This window comes from Trematomus bernacchii, unplaced genomic scaffold (genome assembly GCF_902827165.1).
Source record: "Trematomus bernacchii unplaced genomic scaffold, fTreBer1.1, whole genome shotgun sequence".
NCBI classification, from domain to species: domain Eukaryota; kingdom Metazoa; phylum Chordata; class Actinopteri; order Perciformes; family Nototheniidae; genus Trematomus; species Trematomus bernacchii.
In genome coordinates, this window is record NW_022987910.1 from 7488482 (window position 1) to 7500290 (window position 11809).

Consider the following 11809-nt stretch of genomic DNA (forward strand, 5'->3'; position numbering starts at 1 on the left):
ACTGCTTTTCCGTTTCCAGATGTCAAAGCTAGAGATAGGTTCACTCTGATGGAAAATTACATGCGCAAAGCCCACACCTTTTCTCTTCACAATGAGTGTGTGTGGGGGAGTCCCCCTTCGATTCTATTGGCTCTAACAGTCAGAAAGAGGTGTCAACCATCAAATCGAGCAAGGGAAGCCAGAGATATGGAAAATCCACCCAAATGACCCCAGAAGTGGTTTCTTTTTGCTAAATCTCTCTAAAAAGGTCACTTGTTTTGCATCAATCTTGATACAGGGTACTTATTATATGTTGTACTTTGGATTCCTAAAGCTTTTAGTCTACTAACCCATCATCCAAGGGTGGTTTTCACTATAAGTAAAAAAGAATTTTTGGACGGACACTATCATTTACAGTTTTTTACTATGTAAAATCTGAATTTTCTTTAAAATAAAAAACATCTATATTGATTCTGACTTTTCTACATCCAACTCACAGGTTTATCATTACTTTGAGAAAAAAGATTATTAATTTAACCCTTTTAGAAGGGAAGATATGGTCATTTGTTCTGGGAATGTCATTTTCGAGCCTGAGTCCTGAAAAACAGGCTCAGGGCTTAACAGGTTAAAAACGAACTAATTTAATGAAAATCACAGTTGTATTACACACAATGCACTGTTTTTTGAGAACAAATATTTGTAACGAATGCACCATAATACATTCTGACGAAAAATAAAAATTATTATGAATACAAATAAAATAAAATAAGCCTCCCGTGAGTTACTACAAGCTATAAAGTAGATTTTAAAACCGTTTTATATAATAAAAGCTCACTGCGGGACGTTGTAGAAATGCGTGTGTGCACCCCGACAAAGGAGCCTCATTCACTTTACATTGGCGTTGTTTCCGTGGTGCAGACACGTAAATGTAGCAGAGTCCGTGACTCCACCACGTACTGCGGTGTTAAGGAGTCGTGGTGGAGTCACGTATTCTGGTGAGACCAGGTTGGAATATTTAAATCAACAAGGAAAGCATATTTGAATGTGCACAGTATAAGCTTTATAAAGCCATCTACAGTTTTTACAAACCCCTACTCATTAAATGTTTCTTGGTGTTTTTCTCTGGCTTAAATAAAATAATAACAAATTTTGGAGTGAATATACACGTAATTAGTCCAAAACTGGAGGCCAGAATGGCAAATATCTCCACAGCCACAGTATATTTCCCAGGAGAGCTGACATATGCTGGGATAAATGTGATCCAGACTGCACAGAATATCAACATGCTGAATGTGATAAGCTTGGCTTCATTAAAGTTATTAGGTAGTTTCCGAGCTAGGACAGCTAACACAAAGCAAAAGACAGCCAGTAAGCCTATATACCCAAGTACAGCCCAGAACCCCAAAGCTGATCCTAATGCACACTCCAGGATGATTCTCTCCTTGTATGTCGTGAGGTTTTTCATTGGAAAGGGGGGGACTAAGAACTAACCAAATAGTACATATCAAAACTTGAATAAACGTGAAAGACACTACAGTCAATCTTTGCTGTGAAGGCCCAAACCATTTCATCAAATTACTACCTGGTAGTGTAGCTCTGAAGGCCGTCAGAACTACTATAGTTTTTCCAAGAACACAAGACATGCACAGGACGAATGTGATCCCAAACGCTGTGTGACGCAGCATGCAGGACCATTCCGAGGGTGCTCCAATGAACGTTAATGAACATAAGAAACATAGAGTCAGGGAGAAGAGCAGCAAGAAGCTCAGCTCAGAGTTGTTGGCCCTGACAATTGGTGAGCTCCTGTGACGATAGAACACAGCCGCTGTTATAATGGCGAGACAGGCACCACCGATTGAAAAAGCAGCCAAGACGATTCCAAGGGGCTCGTTGAAGGAAAGAAACTCTACAGGTTTGGGAAGACACGTATCTCTCTCTGCATTAGGCCAGAATTCCTTGGGGCAAGGGAAACAATCAAAGGAATCTGAAAAAAAGAAAACAGCTTTAAGCAGTTGGAATTTATATTTTATGTTGTAAACATACATTAGAAAAACAAATACCTGTAGCATTGCTAATCTCTCCCTCGGGACACGGTGTACAGTCATAACAGCAGATGGGTTTTCCTTTCTGAAGCACTTTACGTGTTCCTGAAGGACAGCTGTCAGTGCACACTGACACAGGCACCTGTCACATAAATTAACTCACATGTAGACAGGTGTGCTCTGAAACTAAAATTATAAAAGGATAGATTCATGTTTTTTTCTTCACAATGTTTTTCTGTGTGTCTTTTACATTTCTGTTTAGTTAAAAAAAAAAAAAAAGTAAGTAAACATGTATTTTAAACAATAAAACGTAAAAGTCATGTTAAAAATACTCTCTCATTATTCGTAACATTGGAATTCTAATGAGGTACCGAGGTATGAGACATCCAACCCACTCTCTTCAGTCTGCGTACAAATGACACGACTTTACACATTGGACATGCATGCAATAGATACGCAGAAGTCCGATTTTGTGTGCATATGATACGCTAACCATTCCCATTGAGATCTGAGGCCGAGTTTTGCGTGCATATGATACGCCACGTTTTGTCCGTCGGGTCTTGGTAGACCGGAAGCTGTGTAGTTCATAAAAACATGTTCTTACTCAATACCAAGCCACGATTATTGTTTTTATTTTAAATCGTATAATGTCTGACTTTTTTTGCCATCTGTGAGGAAAAGAAATAGGGCTCAGAGCTTCAGAATAATGAAATCTGTATTTTTTTAAATCTTTTTTTCCTTCTAATTTGCTATTCTTTTCTAAATAACACACTGTTATTTACTAAACAATAACACACAATTATCCTTGTTTTTATTTATTTGTTTAATTCTATAATCTTGGGCTTTTTAGCATGCTTTTTAGCTGTAAATAAAGTCACCTGAAACAGACGTAGGCCTATAAGGGACATTTCATGCATCATTGCGATACACACGACAACCACAACCCACTGAACTGATTACCCAAGATCCTCAGCTTGAAGCTCGATGATTGGATGTTTTAGCCGCAATGCACGTTGGGATATGGTGTTAATGCGATATGATATCCGAAAAACATTTCAGAGTTTAGGATGGCCGAAGACACTACACTACCCATAATCCTCAGCTATCGTTTGGGACTACAGTCCCGTTGCTTCAATCTCAATCTCAATCTTTATTTATTTATATAGCACATTTAAAACAACCTTCAGTTGACCAAAGTGCTGTACAGGCAATAAATATTAAATAACACAATGGGAGTACAATAATAAAACAATAATTAAAAACATGATAAAAAGCACAATAACTAGAAAAATATTTAAAAAAACACATACAAATGTAAAAATGTAATGTTCAACTAGTATTAAAAGCCAGTGCAAAGAGGTGAGTTTTAGGCTGAGATTTAAAAAGTTCAATAGACTCAGCAGTCCGGATATGTACTGGGAGGCTGTTCCACAGTCTGGGAGCTGCAACACCGAAAGCCCTGTCACCTCGGGTTTTTTTCCTGCACCGAGGAACCACCAACATATTTTGCTGAGCTGATCGCAATGCTCTAGCTGGAGCATGGCGGTGCAACAACTCAGACAGGTAATGTGGTGCCAGTCCATGCAGTGATTTAAAAACAACAAGTAAGTACTTGAACTGGATCCTGTAACTGACAGGAAGCCAATGAAGGTCTGCCAAAACGGGTGTGATGTGGTCATAACGTCTCTTCCCAGTAAGAAGGCGTGCAGCCGCATTTTACAGGGAGTTACAATAGTCTAAACGAGACGTTATAAATAGGTGGATTAGCTGTTCAAATTCCTTACTAGGAAGATAGGCCTTTACCTTCCCCAGAAGCCGCAGCTGGAAGAAGCTTGTCTTGACAACTGAGCTTATTTGTTTGTCGAATTTAAAACAGTTGTCTCAGATTACTCCAAGATTTCTGACAGAGGGACGGCTGTAGGAGGCTAAGGGGCCGAGTACACTATTAAAGCCATCCAGGAGTTCAGAATGTCCAAATATTATAATCTCTGTCTTGTTTTCGTTGAGAGTCAAGAAGTTGATTTCCATCCATGATTTTATGTCTTTCAGACAGCTAAGCAAGGCAATCCTAGATTCCTTATTTGCTTTTATAGGCAGGTATACCTGCAGATCATCTGCAAAGCAATGGTAAGAAATGTTATGCTTTTAAAAAATTGACCCCAGAGGTAGTAAATACAGACTGAACAAAATGGGGCCTAGGATAGAACCTTGAGGGACCCCATATGCTAGTGGGGCTGCAGCTGAAGAATACTGGCCAAGATGCACAGAAAATGTCCTTTCTGACAGATAGGATTGAAACCATTTTAGGACATTACCTTTAATTCCAACACACAGTTCAAGGCGTGATAAAAGGATTTGGTGGTCAATGGTGTCAAAAGCAGCAGACAAATCTAAAAGCACAAGCACAGCAGAATTCCCAGAATCACCAGTTAAAAGAAGATCATTCAAAACTCTTAGGAGAGCAGTTTCTGTACTGTGGCGTGATTTAAAACCAGACTGAAACTTTTCTGATATGCAGTTGCTTGACAAACCCCGTGATTAATCTTCAAGCTCTGGGATTGGATGTTGGAGTGGCAATGCGCCAAGGTTACGCCGATCGTCAAACAGCTCTTTGAAATCGAACAAAACCACGGCAGACTAACCAAAACTGGACTCGAACGCCCCCCCAGAACTACACATGCTGGCTATTGTGTTTCGCACATGGGTTTCGCAACATGTTCTATGGCACGTCTCTACTGGGAATATGACAGTATTAAACTGTGTACACCCCTGGAGGTTTAGGCGATAGGAAACACATTGGTGTGTACAAATTTAAAACATGTAATTAATAAATGGGTGAAAATCGCTTGTATCCATAATGGGCAGCATTAATATACCCACATGACAGCTCATTGTTACTTTGTAATTCTACTCCACTACAATTCAGAGGTTAACCTGGTATTTTTACTCCACTACATTTATTTTAGTTACTTTGCAGATTCTGATTAATGATGTGAAATATAAACAACCCTTAAAGCAGACTTTAGTTACACCTGAACTATGTTGAAGTTATGCAATGAATGAAAAACTTGGGTCACAGCTTCCTCAACAGTGCATTACAAGACATCTATCAATATGTGTGTATACCTCCACCATTAAACTGTCAAATTCCGCACATTTCTTGTACTATCTACATACATAAGAGTATGATTAATGTGTATAATATCAGTTAAAATAAGTGCTTCAACATAGGCAGGAAAGCAATATATTAGACGTTAAGTACTTTGTCAGGCTTAATATTTATGTGTTGATACCCCAAAAGCTTTTTTCTTATTTAAAAGAAGACCTTAACCTAAAGTATTCTTTAATGTGTTAATAAAGGTTAATTAGTTTGTCTGTTTTGCACATCCTCCTATTAATATCTTTGTACATCCGGCACTAAACTGTTTTATTGTCGAGATCACTTACAGTATCTTCTTGATTTTTATATTCTATATTTCAATCATTGACCTTCTACTTTCCCCCTATTTTGTATGTACTCTTAATATTTTTTTCATCAAATAACATTATTCAACAAAAATAACATTATTCAACAAAAATAATTAAATAACGTGCTTTAACCACTAGGCGGTGCACACAAGGTACACACAGCATACTAATAATAACTTTGTATTATTAGACACTTATGTATAACATCTGAAGATGTGTAGTTTTATTCATGTTTTCACATAATTTTACAGGATATTGCTATACTATTTCTCATGTTTTACTTCTAATATCTGATTTGTAAAACATCACAGACAGAAAGGTATATCCATCATTTAATGGTAAGCTATTGAAATTGTGATTCCATAGATGTGTCTACCATCACCCAAAAACCCCTGACTATTCTCTCAACTCAGTATTTACATTCTTATATTCAAAGAAAATTGGTAATATCTTTAAAAACTACAAGTCCTTTTATATCAGCTGTGCACCGTTATGGTGTAAATATAACCTATCTACCAATTGGATCAAATATAAAAGTCAGCCGAATTAATGTTGATACTGCAAGGAGACGTATCGTGTGAAAAGAAATGGAAGATGTTGTTTAATTGCTGATATATTTATGTATGATCCACGTCACATATTCAGTTTCTGTGGCTGTTTATCCTGTTTGTCTAGAAGTCTTCTCATCAGGGCTCTATACATAAAGAACTAAGGCAGATGTGCAATATTTAATGCAGCCGAACCGTGTATTACAATGGCGTTATGTGATGACTTCCAAAGAGAAAAGCAAGCACACTCGGAATAAAGCATTATTTTCTTTTTTTAAATGTTTTTCGGATATCATATCGCATTAACACCATATCCCAACGTGCATTGCGGCTAAACAATCCAATCACCGAGCTTCTAGCTGAGGATCTTGGGTAATCAGTTCAGTGGGTTTGTGGTGTGTATCGCAATGATGCTCGAAAATGTCCCTTATAGGCTTACGTCTGTTTCCGGTGACTTTATTTTGAAATTCAAAAAAAAAAAAGATCCTGAGGAACGGCTAAAAAGCCCGAGATTATAGAATTAAACGAATAAATAAAAACAAGGATAATTGTGTGTTATTGTTGAGTAAACAACAGTGTGTTATTCAGAAAAGAATAACAAATTAGATGGAAAAAAAGATTTAAAAAATACAGATTTCATTATTCTGAGGCTCTGAGCCTAATTTCTTTTACTCACAGAAGGCAAAAAAAAGTCCGACATTATACGATTTAAAATAAAAACAATAATCGTGGCTTGATATTGAGTAAGAACCGGTAAGAACATGTTTTTATGAACCACACAGCTCCCGGTCTACCAAGACCCGACAGACAAAACGTGGCGTATCATATGCACGCAAAATCGAACTTCTGCGTATCTATTGCACGCATTTCCAATGTGTAAAGTCGTGTGATTAGTACGCAGACTGAAGAAAGTGGGTTGGAGACATCATACCCTGTGAGATGATATGAAAATGTAGCATGTTAAACTATTGCTTTGGGGCTCCTCACCTTTGTGCCACCCTCCACCCAGGTGAGGTTCCTGTTGATAAGGAACTCCTGGCCCACCGGCAGTGATGAATCGTATTGCCCCACAGTCACCAACTCAATGCTGCCACTCTCATTTCTTTGCCAGTTTACCAGCTCATATGTGGCCACAGGATCCCCGTTGGCATCAAATGACACATCATAACCATTTTGGGAAAAATTAACTTTTTTCAACTGATTAAGAACCTAGGGATGAAGTAAAGGAAGATAGTTAAGGGGATAAAATAAATAATTTAAAAGTAAAATGAGCATTCATTTGATAACATAGACGTGGAGCTTAAAAAGAACATCATTATTTTTACTGACCTCTTTGGACTCTAGCTTAGTGAACTTATCACACTGTGTAGTAGAATCAGTTTTCTGACACACTGCGTTATGAATGGCATGTGCTATTGCATAGACAGCCTTGTACACCATGTTAGTGATTCGAAGTTGAGATGTGTCAGTGTATGAGCTCTGGAGCGTCTTAATATCTTCAGTTCCATCACACACACTCCTGTCCGTGGCTTCACCTAAAAACACAGAGACAGAGGGAGGTGTTTTTAGCCATAATGATTACATTCATTCATTCTTATGTGTGTATTGTGATATTTAACCTGCCAAACAAGCATTGCAGGATTTACATCACATTTCAAATCACTGTTTTGTGGACATGTCTATCTGTTTTTTACGTTATTAGTTTATTTTAGCAGCTCATATTTACACAAATCAGTCATCAGACAAATACTTATTGTATAAGGCAAAATATGTATTCCTTTAATTTAATACTGACTTGCCCTGTTTTAATGATGCATGATGGACACAAGAACCAGCAGTACAGGATCATCAGAGACCCTTATCATACTAGAAATAAACGTTCTGCCCTCTGCTGTCTGGTAGACGGTAACACACTAACAGGCCTAGCTTGATTCAACTCGCAATAAGACTGCTGAACTCTTGAAGTCAGGACTTTGATACTGTCCCTCTACATTTAAATACTTGTACTTTAACTCACCTACATTATGTATGTACATATACCGTATGTAAGTCGCTTTGGATAAAAGCGTCTAACAAGTAACATGTAATGTAATGTAATACCGTGTATATATTACTTCTCATAAAGCATACATTTACTACATTCCTTTTTAAAGTTCATCTTCTTTATTTTACAATGACTGTAACCTGTCAACAAATATATTCCACAATTTATATATATATTTTTTTTACATATATTTTAACTCTGCACTATATGTTTTGGATAAACATATTCTAGAGCGAGATCTTTTTTTTTCAGCATTTATTTTATGACCATTTTTGAAGGGAGACTTTCCCTAAATTGTTGTGCATTGAGGAATAAATAGCTTTCATCTAAACAAATAAACAGTCTGTAATGAATGCATAATAGCCTATGTAGAATAATGTACATGTATGTTATTTACAATATATTAGACAGCATTGTTAATAAACATGACCTGAACATCACATTGTGAGATCATTCACCGAGATGCACCTTATGTCCGCCTCATGTATTTCATTAAAATATTAGATTTTCCTTTCAGTCAAAATCTGGGGTTTGGTCTTTAACAGGCTGATCAATTCAGAGAGCTTCATTTAGACAGCAAATTAAAAAAACTAACACAATCAAGACACTACCGTGAGTGTCATGTATGTTTAAAATTGGCACAACTTTCTCACTTTTTACCAGCCTGCAGTTGAATGCTTCCTCCCAGAACATGGTAAGCAATGGGGAGTCAGCTACTTTAGAGGGAGAGAGATCCAGCAGGAAGTCCCTCAGACCTGGGATGACAGATTTTTCAATGGCAAATCCGATGGCTCCAGCAAGGAAGCTGAACCTCAGCCTGTCTGGGTCGGTTACCCAGGCCTCAGTACCTATCCACTGGCGAGGTGGGGAAGGCTTGCGTGACAGCTCCTCCAGCAAAATCTTCATATCTCCAGTGGGAATAAATGCCACAACAACCTTAGCCGTTGACCTGGAGGGACGTTCAATGACATATAAAAACAATAGTTATAATATAAGACTAATATTGTCTTGTATAACAATATTATCATAAGTATGAAGAAAAACAAAACATGAGAGATGATAAACAGATATATTGGCACATTTCCTGTTGTAATAAAAACATGTTCCATCACTTAAAGAACTTGTTTTGGTTTTTCTGTGCAGAAGGTCAGTGTCAGCACAGGGAACTAAAGGAGAATCAGTGATATAGAAACCTGCGGATAACGTCAGCTACTCTCTGGATCCGGCTATGTGGGTGGGTCCGAGAGACAGACTCTGAGTATTCCACACAGATCCCCTCTTTACGTGCTGCATGCAGGAAAGATGCCATGCCATTGTTGCCATAGTCAGAATCCGACCGGACAGCACCTATCCAAGTCCAGCCAAAGTGTTTTACCAGCTTGGCCAGCGCGTCAGCCTGGAATTGATCACTCGGGATTGTTCTGAAGAAACTCGGGTACTGCTGCTTATCAGACAGGCATGCACACGTGGCAAAGTGGCTCACCTAAAGAAAACAACAGTTATTTAACGGGACAGAGGCAAAACAAGTAATGGACTCAAACACAGTTTGCAATAAATTCTTAATATTTACTTGAGGTATGTTAAAGGGCCCGATGATGCGCGACATACTGATGATAGACGTGGACCCAGACGCACCAACAACGCCCATCATCATACCAGACTGCGAGCATTTGTCGCCGGTGTTAAACACCGGGTCCATTCCCCCTGAAAGCTGAAATGCAACATGCACCGCCACGGACACCGAGTCACATGAGTCATAGATCTCATAACCAAGCTTGATCCCCGGAAGCAGCTCCGTGCTGTTGTTAATCTGCTCGATGGCGAAGACCATTGCACGTGAGGAGCGCAGTTCACGGGAGTTGATGCTGCACACAGACATCGGTGTTAATGTTAAAACTTTAAGATTTTAAAATAATACGTGATAGACTACAAGATGACTGAAATTCAAAGATATGGTCTGGATAATAACGAATAGCATCTCTGTAGGCTTTATGGGAATTTCATCTGTCAAAAACCCAAACACATGATTAGATATATATCCAATATTCACAATAACTTTGCTGAATTGATTCAATGGTCCAATAAATCATAAGTTTCACATTTCTCCATTCAACAAATGGTTAAGTATGTATACATCAGTTAAACTATTGCCTTTTATGAAATATCAAAAATAAATCCACATTATGTAAAAAACAAAAATATTTATAAATGATTATTATTTTTAGAGTTTTTACATACAACACAGTACATTGCAACACAAATTCACAATATACACATCAATATACTGTATATGCCCACATGCTAGCCACAATCTCCTTGTACTAACCTCCCTGCGCAGCTTAGTGGCTCGGGCATGGTGGTGTAGGTATGCTTTACTGTGTGCATGTAATAGTGAAAGGAGAAAACACCCCCAATGACATAGTCACCGTCCATAGAGAATGCAGGTTGACGAGTGGTACCTTGTAGCTTACATGTCACAGATGAAGCATTAGTGCTAAGCACAGCAGCAGTCCTATCCCCTGTAAACCCAGCCGCTTGTTTCACACCATCTCCAAAACTATTCAGAACAAGAACTGACTTCAGCTCACACAAACCTATAGACAGTATCACACCAATAAGAGACATCTCCATCATCAACTGTCTCCAAGTGGGCAAACTGTACTGTGTGTTCTCACTGGTTTATAACGTTTTTCAGACGCTTCCCTCCTTCTACCATACGTCACTTTACTATTAGAGAGAGAGCATGCCCAGCGCTGACAAGATGTATTTATTTTATTTTATATTTTACATGTAACTTTTCTTCAAATAATCATCATTGAGAAAGTCATGCTGTTTGGATGGATGCCCAAATACCCTAATCTAAAGCCATCACAGCAGAACTTCCCCTGACAAGCCAGACATGCCAATATACCAGTGGCGGCCGGTCCATAGGGGCGCTAGGGGCGCCGCCCCACCTCTTCCCATATTGAAAAAAAAAAATTAAAAATAAAATAAAAATTAAAATAAAAATAAAAAAATATGTTTAAAAAAAAATATATATTTTTATTTTTAATGAACAAGGTAAATATTATATAATTGGTATCAGTAAAATGTATAATCTACAATAAAATCTCGTTTAAAATTGTGTTACGATGTCTAAAGTTACTGATAAGTCACATGTTTCCTGCCTGGCCTTGCCCATGCACCTTCTCTCGTCTGAGCGCTAAGAGAGGAGCCTTCAACCAGTGCAGCAGCAGCCACTAGCAGCTGACTGTTGCTATCTGTAACGTGTAAACTATGCCGCGAAAATATAATTTCAGCCAATCAGCGTCGTCAAAGATGACGGTCACCGGGCGCCAATGTCAGCGCCCAGTGCAGTCTGTGAGTAGTTTGGACAGTGACTCGTATCCGGTTGACGCAGTAGTTGATGAGGATGGCTTCGTGTGCAGGTGGAGTCTCCGGACCTCGGTCCCCGCCTAATTCTGTTCAAGAGCTAATCTCCAATCCTTTCGAAAGGAGAAGTTTGACAGATAAATTGTTGCTTAAAGACCTTGGACCGGACCAACCCGATTTGAATATATCGCAGCAATCTCGTGAAAAAGACAAAACTTATACACGAGGCTTCGCAAGTAGCTGGTACACAAAAAAGGCTTGGCTAGCTGGATGCAAACAGGTAAATGCTGTCTTTTGTTTCCCATGCTTGGATATCACTTTATATGTAGAGAGGAGGTTTCCCATGGTTGTTAGAA

At 38.5% G+C, this 11809-nt stretch overlaps 1 protein-coding gene across 1 annotated transcript; it reads right to left on the bottom strand.

Annotated features, from left to right (window-relative positions):
• Positions 1-1060: 1060 nt before the first annotated feature.
• On the bottom strand, positions 1061-10451 carry LOC117470581 (extracellular calcium-sensing receptor-like). The gene is given in 9 exon segments (XM_034115398.1): positions 1061-1456; positions 1458-1963; positions 2040-2163; positions 7025-7246; positions 7367-7572; positions 8735-9030; positions 9275-9564; positions 9652-9946; positions 10408-10451. Coding segments are annotated over 9 exon segments (2364 nt in total). The 5' UTR covers positions 10437-10451.
• Between the last annotated feature and the right edge of the window lie 1358 nt (positions 10452-11809).